This window comes from Mastomys coucha, unplaced genomic scaffold (assembly GCF_008632895.1).
Source record: "Mastomys coucha isolate ucsf_1 unplaced genomic scaffold, UCSF_Mcou_1 pScaffold15, whole genome shotgun sequence".
Lineage (NCBI taxonomy): Eukaryota > Metazoa > Chordata > Mammalia > Rodentia > Muridae > Mastomys > Mastomys coucha.
Genome location: NW_022196897.1, coordinates 152938731 through 152954982, shown reverse-complemented (window position 1 = coordinate 152954982; position 16252 = coordinate 152938731). Strand labels below are relative to the sequence as shown.

At 46.3% G+C, this 16252-nt stretch overlaps 2 protein-coding genes across 4 annotated transcripts in view; both read right to left on the bottom strand.

The window, feature by feature from the left end:
* The window catches only part of Cse1l (chromosome segregation 1 like), a 37092-nt gene extending 32275 nt beyond the window's left edge, over positions 1-4817 (bottom strand). Inside the window, exon 1 of the mRNA XM_031372806.1 lies at positions 4663-4817. The gene's annotated coding sequence lies outside the window, so the exon portion shown is untranslated. The remainder of the gene's footprint in view (positions 1-4662) is intronic.
* Positions 4818-11551: 6734 nt separating this feature from the next.
* The window catches only part of Arfgef2 (ADP ribosylation factor guanine nucleotide exchange factor 2), an 89416-nt gene continuing 84715 nt past the window's right edge, over positions 11552-16252 (bottom strand). For all 3 annotated transcript variants that reach the window (XM_031372803.1, XM_031372804.1, XM_031372805.1), the window contains exons 38-39: positions 15728-15845; positions 11552-14982 (exon numbers count right to left, since the gene is read on the bottom strand). In XM_031372803.1, coding sequence (XP_031228663.1) covers positions 14806-14982; positions 15728-15845 — 295 coding nt within the window. In that variant the 3' untranslated portion in view covers positions 11552-14805. The remainder of the gene's footprint in view (positions 14983-15727; positions 15846-16252) is intronic.

Here is a 16252-nt window from a genome sequence, read left to right as displayed (position 1 = left end):
GGGGGGTATATCAAGGCAGGGTTTCTCTGTGTAGCCCTGGCTGTCCTGGAACTCACTCTGTAGACCAGGTAGGCCTTGAACTCAGAAATCCACCTGCCTCTGCCTCCCAAGTGCTGAGATTAAAGGCATGTACCATCACTGCTGGGCATCAAATATAATTTTTAAAAATCTAGTTAAGTGCATCAATTTGTTTCACTAAGGAAATAACATGCCTGGGGCTGGTGAGACAGTGAGTGAGTGAAGTTCTTAGCATGTATAGGAGAACAGACTGCATGTGAACTGTGGCACACTATCCAATAAATAAATGGGGGGAACCTGTGCAAGTGCTACCCAGGCCCCATGACGTATGTGGTATACAAAGTATGTTCACACACCCCCCCAAAAAAAACTAAATTCTAAAAACCATTTATCTTCTGGAGTAAATTGCCAAACGAATTTACAGACAGCATCTAACAGCTAGAAAGGTACGACAGAGACTACTAGAATATGATTTCTTAGGACTGAGTCCTGACTGGATATGAAAAATTAGGACTCATCTCCCAGTGGGAAATACTGTGTGCAAAGCACCAGAGACAGGAGAGACGGATACAGACTGGAAGATCAACACAAGACTTGTCGATCCCTCAGAACCCAGCTGTTTCAGAACTTAAATGTGTAAATAGGGAGCCACTAAAGATGTTTTGTGAAGACAGGGTCTCACAGTGTAGCCCTGGGTGTACTGGAACTTACTATGTAGACCAGGCTGGCCTCCAACTCACAGAGATCTACCTGCCTGTGGTTCCTGAATGCTGGGACTAAAGGGGTGCATCACCATGCACAGCTCACTGGAGATTTTAAAGTGAGTAAAATTTACTTAAAGAGGAGATTTTGGAACTTTGATCTGGGAAGGGGTAGTTTGTGTGAAACAACCATTTGGTGCTAGGTGATTTATATTCTTTACCACTTATTTCAAACAACAATTAGGAAGGGAACTCAAGAGTGCTGCTCAAGTGCCTACATTGATATAGACAGGTCTGAGTCAAATCTGTGTGATTCATAACACTTCTGCCCTACGGGGCAGCCTCTAAATGATTCAAAGTGACAAGGCTGAACTAAGAACACGACAGAAAGGCTGGTGTTAAAAGGCTGGTGTTTGGCCTGGAAGCCAAAGAAAAGGAGAGTAAGACAGGATTCTAAAGAACGAAAAAGATCTTCCACCAGTGTTTGGTTTTGTTGAGACAAGGTGTTACAAGCTAGCTTTGAACTTACAACAATCCTCCTGTCTAAATGCTGGGATTATACACATAAACTTCCATACCCTGCTAAGTTTTCATCTTGATACACAGAAAAAAGAAAAACACTCAGTGAAAAAGATTACTGCCCGATAGCCAGAAACCATGACCTTCCATATTAATCATTAATCAAAAAAATTAATCCCAGAGACTTGCCTGCAGGCAACCTGATAGACAATCCCTCTTCCCAGATGACTTAGTCAAAGAAATGGTGGAAGAGTACAATCTCAGGCTGGAGAGATGGCTCAGTGGTTAAGAGCACGGACTGCTTTTTCAGAGGTTCTGAGTTCAATTTCCAGCAACCACATGGTGACTCACAACCATCTGTAATGTGACCTGATGCCCTATTCTTGTATGTCTGAAGACAGCTCCAGTATACTTATATAAATAAAATAAATAAATAAATCTTAAAAAGAAAAAAAAAAAAAAAAGAGTACAACCTCAGCTCAGTTCCCAGTGCCCACACCGAAACACCCACAACCACCTGCAAGTGCAATCTCAGGGAATTTGATGCCCTTTTCTGGTTTCCTCAGGTTTCAGGCAGGGCACACACATGGTGCACATACAAACATACATAAAGGTGAACACTCATACACATAAAAAATGAACACCTTTTAAAAGTCTTGAGTAGCTCAAGAGTCCAGCCTCTTGCTATGGCCCTCAGTTGGAAAGGAAGGTTTTGGGAACAAATACTGTTTCCCAACATCTCACAAACACCCAGGATAAAATGTCCCCCAGACACTTGTCTTTTTGTCTACTGCACTAGGAGAGGCATTTCTGAGGCCTTCCTTGCGTCTGGGGGAGAGGGAAAGGAATCCAATAAATGAAAACTGACAATACATTTTAAGAGATTAACTTAAGGTAGGTGGTGGTGGCTCACGCCTTTAATCCCAGCACTTGGGAGGCAGAGGCAGGTGGATTTCTGAGTTCAGGGCCAGCCTGGTCTACAGAGTGAGTTCCAGGACAGCCAGGGCTACACAGAGAAACCCTGTCTCAAAAAAACAAAAAGAAGACAATGTGAATTGTGCAAGAGTCAGTTCTCTCATTCTGCCATGGTGATCCCAGGGAATACACCCAGGTTGTCAAGCCAGGCAAGGGTTACTTAGCATCAATCCATCTTGCACACCCTATGCTTGGCCTTTAAAAAAAATTTTTTTTAAAGATTATTTATTATTAGAAGTACACTGTAGCTGTCTTCAGACACACCAGAAGAGGGTGTCAGATTCCATTACAGATGGTTGTGAGCCACCGTGTAGTCACTGGGATTTGAACTCCGGACTTTTGGAAGAGCAGTCGGTGCTCTTAACTCCTGAGCCATCTCTCTAGTCCCAAATGCTTGGCCTTTTTTAAAAGAACAGTTACTAAGCACACTTCAAGAGAACAGTAAGGCTGGGCAGTAACTTGAGTACCTACAGCCTTTCTCTGCTTCCTAATCACAGTAATCTACCACTTTGTATCAAATCCAAACTCCTTACACGGCCCACAGTCTCTCTTCTTCACACAACTTGACTTGGATTTTCCTAAAACACCCCAAATTCCAAGTTAGTTTCTGTCCTTGAGTTTTTGCTTCTTGTTCCCCTCACTTTTCCCTGGATAGTCTCTGCTCAAAAGCCACCTCCTTGGAGAAATGGTCTTCATCTGTCACCTCTGTCACAATCTGAAGTAACTGAACTCATTCATGGTCTCCTCCAATTAGGATATGAGCTTCCCAGAGAGAGAGAGCGTGTCCATTTCTGAGTCCTCACTATATTCCCAGGGTTACACAGAATGAGGTTATTAAACAAAAAGGCAATAAATCAACTCCACAGTTAAAAGTACTGCTCTCACCACCCATTCCTGTGTAGAGTGGCTTCCCAAACCCCAACTAGAATTCTAAACAGCCAGAGGGAGACAATTCCTTCCCACAAATGAAAAAGTGAAGGGGGGATGAGTGTGGTAGCCAACACTTGTAGAAAGATGAATCTCTAAGTCTAGACTGGGCTATGTACGACCCTTTATTCAAAAGAGAGAGAGAGGGCTCGAGCTTCCATTTTTTCATAAAGTAAGAGCTTTCACCATGTGGCTCACACACATGGGACCTAGCAATAAAAAGTTATCCTTAAAGAACTTATGTCAGAGCAGATGAGAAATGTGAGAAACAAGCAGTAAGTACTACAAATAAGGTCAATGCTACAGAGCACATAAAACTGGGTGATGTGGCCAGGCGGTGGTGGCGGTGGTGGCGCACGCCTTTAATCCCAGCACTTGGGAGGCAGAGGCAGGCGGATTTCTGAGTTTGAGGCCAGCTGGTCTACAGAATTCCAGGACAGCACAGCTATACAGAGAAACCTTGTCTCGAGAAACCAACCAGCCAACCAAACAAATAAAAAAACTGGGTGATGTGAGAACTGAGAACTCCCTGAGAAGGGAACTTGAAAGGCAGAGAGGCAGCCTCGACAAGATCTGAGGCCAGTTGCTCCTAACATCACGAAAGGTGGGGACCTGGCACGCAGGACGGTATTGGGAATACTTTAAAGCGGCGGTCATGGAGGCTTTAGTGCTTATTCAGAGACGAGTGGCCACAGTCAGCAGTTCAGGCGAGACCTCTGGGAAACACGGCCAGCGATCAGCAGAACCTTCAAGCCACTTAACCGAATATGCAAGTGAAGAATCTTAAGGAGGAGGAGAGGATAAAAATGCCATTTCAGTGGAAGAGAGTGCTCAACATGTGAGAGAACACGGGGTCCACGCCCAGCATCACCTAATTATTAAAGAAAACTAGAAAATTCGTAGAGAGGCAACGACTAGCTCTGAATTACACTCCTAGGGGAAGACTGTGTGAGCGTGGAGAGATTATTTAACTCGAAAGCCAGTGAGCCCCAGGCAGGGGAAACACCATCTGACGGTAGGCTCGTTAGGTCCTGGGGGCACGAGCGACACAGCCAGGTGAAACCCCGAGGGCCAAGTGCACCAGGGCGGAGGCCGAAGCCCCGCGGGGTCAGAGTGGGCGATCTCCGGCCTCTTTCAGAACCAAGGGCCAGACCGGCTCGCCAGGTCAGGTCAGGCCTCGGCGCGGAACACCGCTCACGTTGCGGGCCCCGGCGCGCCGAGAACGGACGCGCGGGTTTGACCAATCGGCGGACGCCTGCGGAGCGCAGGGCGGCGGCGCAGCCAGTCACAGAGGCGCTGGAAGGGAAGGGGCGGGAGCCCGAGAAGCTCGCGTGAGGCCGAGCCGCAAGCTGCCCCAGCTTCCCGGAGCGGTCAGGCCCGGCCCGGCCCAGCCCGGCCCGGAGGCGGCGTGTGGGGGGAGCCCGGGCGCGCGTCCTCAGGCGGAGGCCCAGACCCATCTCCCAGCGATCGTCCCCTTCCTCGGCCGCGTCCCTGCAGCCGCCTCGCTCGCTCCATGCCTCACCTCGTGGGGACGCCGAGACCGAGGAGGGAATCCCAAGCGAGAACTGCAGCCGACAACTACCCACTCCAGCCGCTGCTCCGCCTCACATTCAAACCCTGGCAAAATGGCGCGGCGGCTAAGGTTGCGGCCACAGCGCATGTGCGAGGGAGGCCGGGGCGTGGGGCGGGGCCAGGAATGCTTTGGCTCCGCCCCGGCTGCGAGGGCCAATCGGAACCCTGGCTCGGTTCTGTGGTGACGTCACAAGAGGCTTGCCTTTTTGACGCAGGCTTCTGTTTTGGGTTCCTTTCCTCAGGCCCAGGCTGCTTCTGCTAGTGGCTCCTGGTGGCTTTAAGCTGTTGGGTGGAATGTGCTCTGTCACGTCTGAGAGAACGGGGTGAGCAGAACGCCTGTTCTAGGACAAATAGCATAAACGAAGGAGTAAGGATTTCAAGCGAGGGGACAGCTCGCTTGGTTAAGTAATAGCCGCGTGAGCAAGAAGACATGAGTTCTCCGTACCTGGGGAATCAGACACAGAAACATCGCTGGGGCTTACTGGCCAGCCAGTCTAGCTAATTGGTGAGCTTCTGTTTCCATAAGAGCTCCAGCCTTGAAAACTAAGATATGGAGCAATTGAGGAAGACACCCGCATTCATTCACTCACACACACACACACATGATTTTTTTAGAAGCCTAAAATGATTTCAGAAGCTGAACGTGATGGTACATGCTTGTTATCACTTGGCACTTGGGAGACAGGCAAGAGAATCGCTTTTTACTTGAACCCAAATGGTCTACACAAAGGCCAGGCATAGCTACACTGGGAGATCCTTTATCAAAAAAAAAAAAAAATTTTTTTTTTTCAGACGATGTAGTCGATGGCAACTTAAAGGTAACTGGGATGTTCAGTTGGCCCTTGAACAAGAGAAAACTTACCTTTTCAAAAGCTAGGAGACAGTTGTGTGACTGTAAGCCTGACACGCACTGGAAGAGTAGCTTGATTGAGGCTGAGGCCTAGTGCAGTGCAGTAAGACCAGGATGAAGAAAGAAGTCCTCAGCAGGCAGCTCAGCTTGCCTTCTCTGATCCTCCCAGCTCCAAGCTTACCCCACTCTACAGCACTGATTGTTCCTACCTCTCTCTGGGTCCAGTAGTAGCTGGCTCCCTTTGCGTTTTAGCCAGTAAAAGACATAAATTCCAGGTAACACTCATTTTTAGAATAGATATTTCCTGGGAACATTTATCCTCAGAAGCATGCCTTGTTTATTTAAGATTCCCATTAAACTGGGTATTCTGTGTCTTCTTTAGTCGGCTTGATTTCATTCTGTCATTCTGAGTTAATTTATGGAACGGGAGGGATGCGTGGGTGCCATGGTAGCTGTGTGAGGTCAGTTCTCTCCGGCTTGTGGGTCCCAGGGATTGAACTCTGGTCCTCAGTCGTGGCAGCAAGTGCCTTTACCCTCAGCCCTCCTCCTGCTGTCTGCAAGACATGTAAGTTTCTGGAATTAATTATTGTAGAAGAGCTTAGGGCTTACTGCTCCTCTCTATAGCCATGCCTCCAGACTCACTCTGTAGATCAGGCTGGTCTCGAACTCACAGAGATCTGCTTGACTCCATCTCCCAAATGTTTGGATTAAAGATGTGCCGCTGCCACCATTGCTAGGTAATTTTTTTTATTTATTTCATTTTTATTTATTTATTAATTTATTATACAACATTCTGCCTGCATGTATGCTTGCATGCCAGAAGAGGGATGCAAATCTCATTGTGGATGCTTATGAGCCACCATGTGGTTGCTGGGACTTGAACTCAGGACCTCTGGAAGAGCAGACAGTGCTCTTAATTGCTGAGCCATCTCTCCAGTCCAGATAGTTTTTTGTTTTTTTTTTTTTTAAGATTAAGTTTTTAAATTTTCTGTGCATGCAGTGCCCAAAGAGACCAGAGGAGGGCATTGGTTCCCACAAAACTGGAAGTCATAGATAGGAGCTGGAAACTACCTGGGTCCCCTGGAAGAGTAGCCAGTGCTACCCCACGGAGAAGCCTCTCTCCTGCCCCTCCCTGTGTGCTGGGTATGCACATCGGCATAGGCGAAATGTCGTGTATACAAGTAAGGCCCTGGGTTTTGTTAGAAATAAGTTGAGGGTTCTAAAGCATGCGACTACCATTCCAGTGGAAATGTTTCAACAAGGCAAGACTTTAGTTTGATCTAGACCCTAGACTAGAGCAGTGGCTCTTACTGAGCCTTCCTAACGCTGCGGTCCTTTAACACTGGTCCTCACGTTGTGGTGACCCCCCCATCATAATTGTAATTTTGCTCTTGTTATTAATATGATAGTATAATATAAATAACTGTTCTCCAGTGGTCTTAGGTGAGCCCCAGGTTGAGAGCAGTTGTTCTAGATTCTAGAGTACAATACTCACAAAAATGGAAGAGATTTTCTTTTTCTTTTTTTTTCTTTCTTTCTTTTTTTTTTTTTTTTTTTTTTTTTTTTTTGGTTTTTTGAGACAGTGTTTCTCTGAGTAGTCCTGGCTGTCCTGGAACTCACTCTGTAGATCAGGCTGGCCTTGAACTCAGAAATCCATCTGCTTCTGCCTCCCAAGTGCTGGGATTAAAGGCATGCGCCACCACCGCCTGGCTTTTACTTTTTTATTTTTTTGGAAGAAATTTTCTGATGCAGGTTGTGATCGGTCATGTCTTTTCTCCACTGGCTGGTGTCTGACCTCACACTTCTGGATTGGCTAGTTTCAAGAACAAATGAAAAACTGGGTATGGTGGCACATGCCTTTAATCCTTATCAAGGTCAACCTGGTCCACAGAGAAAGTTCCAGGACAGCCAGGACTACACAGAGAAACTCTGACTCAACAAAACAAAACAAAACAAGAAAACAAAGGCTATGAAGGAGAGAGGAAGAGGTTGGGCTCTTAATTTATTTAAGTTTCAAGAAAGCAACAGGGCCTTTATATAAAACAAAGGTTTTACAGGGTAAGGAGACTAAGCCATTTATATAAAACCTTACAAGGTTGGGGAGGATAAAATATTTGAATTTCTTGTTATAAAGACAAATTTTACACTGTATGATAAAAAGAATCTTCATGTTTCTTACAATTTGATGCCCAGTTCCAATATCAGACACACACTACACACACACATATACACCCACATACACTACACATATAACACACCACACACGCATATATACATACCCACATTCACTACATATATAATATACCACACACACATATATACACATACAAACAATATAAATACTATCCACACACACACATACACACTTCACATATGCACAACCACATACACACACACACACACACGCATACACACCACACACACACACACACACACACACACACACACACGCATACACACCACACACACATATATACACACCCACATGCACTACACATATAACACACCACACACACATATATACCCATACAAACAATACAAACACTATCCACATACACATACACACTTCACATATGCACAAACACACACATACACACACACACACACACACACACACACACACACACACACACACACACACACCACTACCCTGGATGCAGGCTGGTACCCTGCAGCTAACACCAGTCTGAAAGCCCAAAAGCTGAGGCAAGACCATCAGGTCTGTTTGAGAATAAGCAGCTCAGCCGGGCGGTGGTGGCACACGCCTTTAATCCCAGCACTTGGGAGGCAGAGGCAGGCGGATTTCTGAGTTCAAGGCCAGCTTGGTCTACAGAGTGAGTTCCAGGACAGCCAGGGCAACACAGAGAAACCCTGTCTCAAAAAAAAAAAGGAGAAGCAGCTCAACACACACTTTGTCTCTGTGCAGCAACATGGGAGCCATGCTCATGGGTACTTTGGAAAGGCTGATCTGTAGGGTGGGTGGGGAGGCCTAAGGAGTACCACTCCCTATGCTTAGTGTTGGCTACTGCTGCTAATGACTGGGTCAGGGATGAGAACTGAGCAGAATTCCAAGTATCCATTCCTAATGTTGCCTTTGTTTCCGATGACTAATGACAATGTTTCCACAGCATGGAAAATCATTTTGAAAAGATGCATCTCCTCTTGTGCTCTATGGGAAGACCATTTTTTCTTTTATTTTGTGGGTACATCTGCTCATACCTGCAGAGAACAAGTGTCCTTTGGCCCAAGTCAGAAGAAAAGAGCTAAAATAGTCATAGCTAAAATCAAGAAGCGTCCCATTGAGGTTTGTTGTTGTTGGTTTTGAGTTTTTGTCTTTTAAATAGAGGCAGTGGACTAGAAGAAAAGCCCAACGGTTAAAATCCATCTGTTGCTGCTTTTGCTGAACACCAGGTTCAGATACCAGCACCACATGGTAGCTTAGAACTGCTGTAACTCCAGTTCCAGGGTGTCTGATGCCCTCTATGCCTTCTATAGACACCGCACTCGTGTGAAGCTCACAAATACATTCAGGCAAAACACCCAATCACATCAAATAAGAATAAAACTCTTTTAAAAAAAAGGAGGCAGCATTCTTACTCAGTACAGCCCAGCACTGGATGTGCGCTGGCCAGAAAACAACTGTGTTTGCATCCCTGCCTCCTCTTAGTTTGGTTTCAGTTTTGTTTTGAGCTGAGCATCTCACCCTATAGTCCAGGCTGATCTGGAACTCACAATGTAAACCAGGCTGCCCTTAACTTTGCAGTTGTTCTCCTGTTTCAGGCTCCTAAGAGCTGATGTTACAGGCCTGGACCACTGTGTCTGGCTTGTTTTCGGTTTTTGAGGTCAGTTCTCATGACTGACCTGGAAGTTGATCTGTAGACAGCCTGGCTTTGAACTCCTGCTCCATCTACCAAGTGCTGGGCTACAGGCCTGAGCTGGACTTTTTTGTTCCCTGATTTAAAAAATGAAAAATTGGAGCTGGTCAGATGGCTCAGTAGCTTACTGCCACCACGCCTGACAACTGGAGTTTGAAGCCCAGGATCCACATGATCGGAGAAGAAAACTGATTCTTGCAAGCTGTCCTATCACCTCACATGTGTGCCGTAGTATGCTTATTGGGGTAATTAAAAATTTTTTGAGAGCCAGGCATGGAGGCAGCACTTTAGTCCCAGCACTTGGGAGGCAGAGGCAGAGAGATCTCTTGAGTTTGAGGCCAGCCTGGTCTACAGAGCGAGTTCCAGGACAGCCAGGGCTACACAGAGAAACCCCATCTCAAAAAAACACACACACAAAAAAACAGCAAAACAAAACAAAAACAACAAAAACCTGTTATTTTGAAAATAGTTTTTAGCGGCTGCAGAGGCACCGCAGTTGGTAGAATATGCCTATCTAGCCTAAGCTGCCCTTTGGGTTTCATTCTCAACACTCCATGAAAGCAGGCCTGGTGGTTTGCTCCTGTCACTCTGCCTTTGACAGATAGGGCTGCAGGAATTGCTGAGGTCAAGGGCAGCCTGGCTATAGACCAAGGCCCAATCACAAGCAGCCAGCCAAACAAATGGAGTAGCTGAGGTGGCAGGCATTCCCCACCAGGCCTGTTTTTTGTTTGTTTTTTGTTTTCCTAGTGTTAGAGATTAAACACAGGATCACAAGGCGTCCAAGAGCATGTGTTCTACGGTTGAGCTGCATATACTTTTCCTGTCCCACTTCCCAATACCGTTATTCCCAAATCCTCATTCCCATAGGGAGTGCAGCAGCATGAGGCCAGTGCGCTTCTTAGACAGCTTCCCTATAGCCCTTTTCTAGATTCTCAGTCTCCAAAGGCAATCTGCCCACAGCCAAGCAGCTTAGTTCACCCAGAGTGTAGTCTCTCTGAGGCTTCCCTGAAGTCACATGGGTTCATGGAGACCTCTTACTCACCCATTTCTAGGGGGTAGGGGGTGTGCTGGGAGAAAGAGGGGTAGTTGGCAGTGGATGTGAAAAGGGTCACACATACACACACACACACACAAGCATGTGTAAGGCTTTGCAGTACTTGTAGCTCATTGGTAGAGTGTGTGGCCAGCATGCATGAAATCTTGGATTTGAACCCCAGAATTACATAAAAACCAGTGCAATGCACGCCTCATAATACCAGTACTAGGTCTGTGGGGGCAGGAGAATTGCAAGTTCAAAGTCATCCTTTGCTACAGAGTAAGTTCAAGGCTAACCTGGGCTATATGAAATCATCTCCAAGAAAAAAAAAAAAAAGATTGGGATATATCTGGCCAAGCCCCTGCCTTGCCTTTGCTCTGGAGCTCATCTCACCATCATACTCAGAAGGGTCCTAAATATTATTATGTCCCTGCAACACTGAGGGACCACCATGAAAGAGAGTGCAGAGGGAGAAGGCGCTGTTGAGGAACACGGCTCCTGGGCATGGCATGGCAGACTCCCGCAGTCTTGAACTTACAGCTGCTGTACAAGAAGCATGAGGGCACACTGACTCCCAGACTACCCAAACAATGGACCCCAGCAAGTTAGAATTCTCTAGGAATCTCAAGTTAGGAAACAAAAAAAGCAAGCGCAGAGGGGAGCCCTCCTGGGGAGCCCCCCCCCCAGATGTGTTAGGCTACCTTGCAATAGAGTGGACCTGAGAAAAGGAGGGTCAGTGGTTGGTGGGACCACACCTTGACCAGAACTGTGGTTATGAATATTTCTTGCCTTCTACTTTAATTTTTATTTCGTGATTGTGTGGGCATGTGGGAGCAGTGTGGAGGCCAGTGGAACCTTTATGGAATGAGTTCTCTGTCTCTGCCTTTACATGGGCCCAGAGGTCAGAACCAGGTCACCAGGCTAGCAGGACAAGCACTTTTACCTAAGCCATATTCTCTGCCTGAAGCCAAATCCTACTCCCAACTGGAAACTACGAGTTTGTGTCTGCCATGCCAACAAATTCAAACTAGCCCAACCCATGGCTTGATAGGGTATAAATGATGACATTGAGGGCAGCTTTACTTTTTAAAACTTTATTGATTTTCCACCTGATCAAAGCATGGGGTATTTAACAGTATTATACATAATATTTTTACATAGAAAACTTTACATAGCATTTCATATTATATAATTCTGCTTTATTCTTTCAAAAATGTTTACATCCATTGGGCAAGGAATGCTTTTCATTAAATTACCAATATTAAATGCACTTAATCATTGTGTATAGATGAAATCAAAGAAGCTGGTAACTAACTCTGAGACATTTTTAAAGAGCCAAAACATACATTTTGCACATAAAGAAATGTTTGATGCAAATATGCAAGATAATTTTTTTTTAAAAAAATTAGAACACTGAGAAAAACCACACACTTGAAGAGTGTCATTTTCTGAGAGTTAGGGTTTCCAGAGGGATTCATTCATTATGATGCTCTCCGCTCTGGCGTTTCTGCTTCCCACACCCCAAAGCAGCTGGGAGCACAGCTCCAGGTGCGCGTGAGCTCCAGTTGTGTCTACCTTACCACAGTCAAACAGCGCTCAGAAGGATCCAGTGCCTACTGCACTCAGTCTCCATTAGCATTGTAACAGCAAACACCTGAGTGGGCGGCCATGCCTACATATGTCAGCACGTTCTTTTAACAACTAGAAAGACAACTAAATACACAGCTATAATCACCAAAGAACGACAAAAAGTGTTTAGGTTTTTTTGAGGGTGGTTCTTTACAGATTCTCTGAATTTTGTACAAAAGTCACAGGTTGAAGGAAAGTGTCGTTTCCAGATATTACTATACAATTTCATAATGTCTGTTCTTTGGTTGTACACGAGGGAGGGTGTGTTTGACTCTGAAGATGCACATCGGAAATCATGTCTCCCACTCACTGTTTGTTGGTCAGATGCCAAAGCTGGCGATTTCCTTAACAGACAAGAACAAAACTGGTCGGACAGCAGCCTGGGAACAGAAACTCCTTTAGAGAACCCAGCACATACAGCCAACACTTAAAGCATTCTGAAAAAGAAGTAAGGCCTTGGAAGACGCTACACCGCTGCTCCTGTGCTACAGCAGGGCAGCGTCCATGTGAGGATCGCAGCTGCCCCGCTCTGTGCTGCTGTCTGCTGGGCTCGAGCCACATCTGCCATGAACAGACTTGTTCACCACAAGGAATTTATACTGCATGGCTTGTTTCTGGAGGTCAGAGATGCCACTGGCCACTGATGAGAAAAATTACCCTGAATGGTTTTACATTGTTTTAAAAGATCTATTGCTAGACAGTTTAAATGCATCACTCAGAAAAGTTCATCTTTTACAGAACAAAATTATAAAGAAATTTGAGCTGAGAATCTCAGCAAGAAGAAAATGCACTGACACATTCCCGACCCTGTAAAGGGCAAAAATTACAGAGGAGGCAGGGGACAATGAGGGCAATTGGGCTAGTGTAGACAAGTGGAATGTCACATGACGGGAGGGAAAGCCACCAGGCAGGGACATAGCTTTGGCGTGATGCACCCACTGAACATGCATGCATGTTCCCTGATTACACACATGGTACAAACGCTGCAGGAACCACCGACAGCTGAGAGCCTGTTGAGCAGCAACACCAGGGAGTACGTCTTGGCACCGGATTCCAGGACGCGTCAGTCTAATGTGCTCACATTCTCCACTCAGTACCACTCTCCCACAGGCCCTCCCTTTGAGGTACACAGCCCTCTTGGCTGAGGTGTGTTAGTGATAATAACCTCAGCCTGCTTTATTTTCCCCCTTTGGTAGAGAAATTAAAATATTTTGGGGGGAAAAAAGCATAAATACAAGTTCTGCTGGCCAAACTGCGCATGTGCCAAGGCTGTCAAAAACAAGAGAGAAAATAGCAAAAGCACCAGGAATCGCTCTCTAGAAAGAAAAAAGGGTCCAGTCTCCCAGACGCATTCCCAAGGATGACTAACTTCTAAGGCACCAGAGTGACATCAATACACCCCCAATTCGTAGGACTCGATGTAGGCAGAAGTCTGACTGTTTCCAATGTGCTTCATGGCACAGATTAGCCTCTCAGTGATGCTCCAGGTGAGCGGAGGGTGAGGGCAGACAAGGAAGTATGTGTTCTTTTTCTCGTGGGCTCTGAATCGATTAAGCTTCTAGCTTGGCTGCTGTGGGTATTAGGAGCACTCAGATTTCGCTCTACAGTGGTTCTGGACATGGCACCATTACCAACATAAGGATCCAAGAATCTAATCTTGCCAAAGAATCCAGCTCCTGGCTCAAGGAACAGAACCTCTAGGTGCCTCCTCTGCCACAGTCACAGCCCAGCTGAGCTCGTCCCACAGGGGCTCCAGTTCCACTCATGATACGCCCTGTCCCTCCCTCTCTGACGGTCCCCTTAACAGGGATTACGAAGCAGCCACACTAACACTCTGCTGAGGTAAAAATTAAAAAGGTTTACTCTAAGATAAACCAACTCTGGGTCAGTTACTTCATTTTTATCACCTTTTCATAGTCTAGATTTCAGAAAAAGATGTGCAATGCACTCTGGAAAATTTAACAGAACATCCACCCACAAATACTTGAAGGAAAAGCTAACATCGTTTTTAGATTTTTTTTTTCCTACAGATTTGGTCTCCCCAAATTACTAAACCAGGGAGCCACGAGGCACTACATTTTCTTTAAACCTTGCAAGCTCTTAAGTCTACTAAACTCTGCCTTTAATCAAATTTTTAATAATATATCTTTGTAAAATATTTTAGAAACCACTCAAACAATTACAAAACAAGACATAAGGAATACTCCCTCTTTCCCATCTTTATCTAGGCTGACCCAAAACTGACACAAACATTCAAACTTCTCTAACACAGTCAAATAACAGAACACCGAGCGCACGTAGGTGGCTGTGAGCTATTACAAGGGATTTTATTAACATACTCTAGTAAACACGAACCTATACAGCAACGCTCATTGCTTCCCAGGAGAGTGCGTGACTTCCTCCAACAAAGCATTTATGGCCAGTCTTAGAGGTCATCGAGGAAATGGTGGCATTCGTGACGACAGGTCTGACAGTTCAGTCAGCGGAGTGGAATGACAGATGAACAGACTCCCCGCCCACCCAGTTACTGGTATGTGATGGTTTAATAGGACACAGTGAGCCTGTGCTGGGGACTGTGGGAGCAATGTTCACACCACTGCCCTCCAGGTCCAAACCCCAACATGGTGGGTGGCTCCTTGTCTGCCAGCTGAGACAGCATAGTGGATATTCCACAGAACCACAGCAGTGGCCATGGAGCCAGTGCTACCATGTTGATGACAGTGCTGCTGGCACTTGCGATGGCTCTTCTGGAATCCATATCTTATACACCAGGCCTATCCGCAGGAAGAACTTTCGCAGAACTGCTCGGAGCTCAGGGATCAGGTCAAACTGCATAATTTCACACAGGTAGGGGTAGTACATTGACGCATGTGCTTTGAACTTGCAAGAGGAAGCAAAAAGCCAAGTTAGCCATGGAACAGCTTCCTTTCTGCACCCATTTTCCAGATGTGTCCATCTCAGCCTAAGCTATGGCACCCTGGAGCACTGCTGTTGCTGCTCCTTGCTACTGAAACTTATTCTAGCTGGGCGGTGTGGTATACGACTAAAAAGGGAAGACTGCAAATTCCTGGCTAGGCTGGGCTACATGGCAAGACTCATGAAAACAGGCCTTGGGTGTAGCTCAGTAGCTCAGGAAGGGCACTTGCCTAGCACATGAAGCCTTGTGTTCAATCCCCAGCACTACATAAAGTAAAATAAACACATCTCATAGTGCCGAAGATGTGGAAACAAAAGGATCAGGTATTCTTCAGTTCACATATGTCCTAGGCTAGCCTGGGCTATATGAGGCCCTGACACAAAACACCCATACCAACCTCCCATTTTAATGACACTGAATTTCTTTTTATAGGGTCTTGCTGACCTCACTAGGCTGCTTTCATTCTGTCTACGTCATCCCGGCATGGCCTCAAGCTGCTTTTCCTGTACAGACATCATCAGCACTATCCCAACAGCCACACATGGTCTGCACTTCATCCCCTCTCAGCTGAGGTTCTTGGGGAAAGCCGTTATTATCTGAAGGTACCCACTTTCCTAATGAACTGTCTCCAGCAGTCATCTCCACTGGAGGAAAAGCACCCTGCCCCTGTGACTGGAGCCCAATGGAGAAGAGGAGTTCACTTTGTACCTTTTCATCGTTTATCTTGAGGGTTTTGGTTAGAAGTAACAGCAGGAGGCTCGTCCATGCTTCCCGATGGCTCTCGGAGTTCACAGTAATGAAATAGGCAAGAGCTTCACTGCACACACTAGGGGTAAGAGACAGGCATGTCAAGACAGTGGCTGGCACTTCACACCAGGTGGACGGACAGACTCCTTCAGCAGTCTACTGAATACCTAACACTGGCTGTGCCAGCCTGGGCAAAGCACCAGGCCCTCACTTCTGTCAAATGAGAGAATGGCTCTGGAAAGATTAGTGTGGCTGGCCCTGCTAGTCTGCAGCACAGTGGGCGCCCTTCCCTGTTGTGACCTTCCTTGCTCCATAGCCATGACAGAAGGCTCCTGGATTGAAATGTTACACCAACCCTGACTAGAGAAGCTAGGAGCCGATGCAGGCAATTACCCTCTAGACTTAGGAAATGACCTGGGAGCCGGGCGGTGGTGGCGCACGCCTTTAATCCCAGCACTTGGGAGGCAGAGACAGGCGGATTTCTGA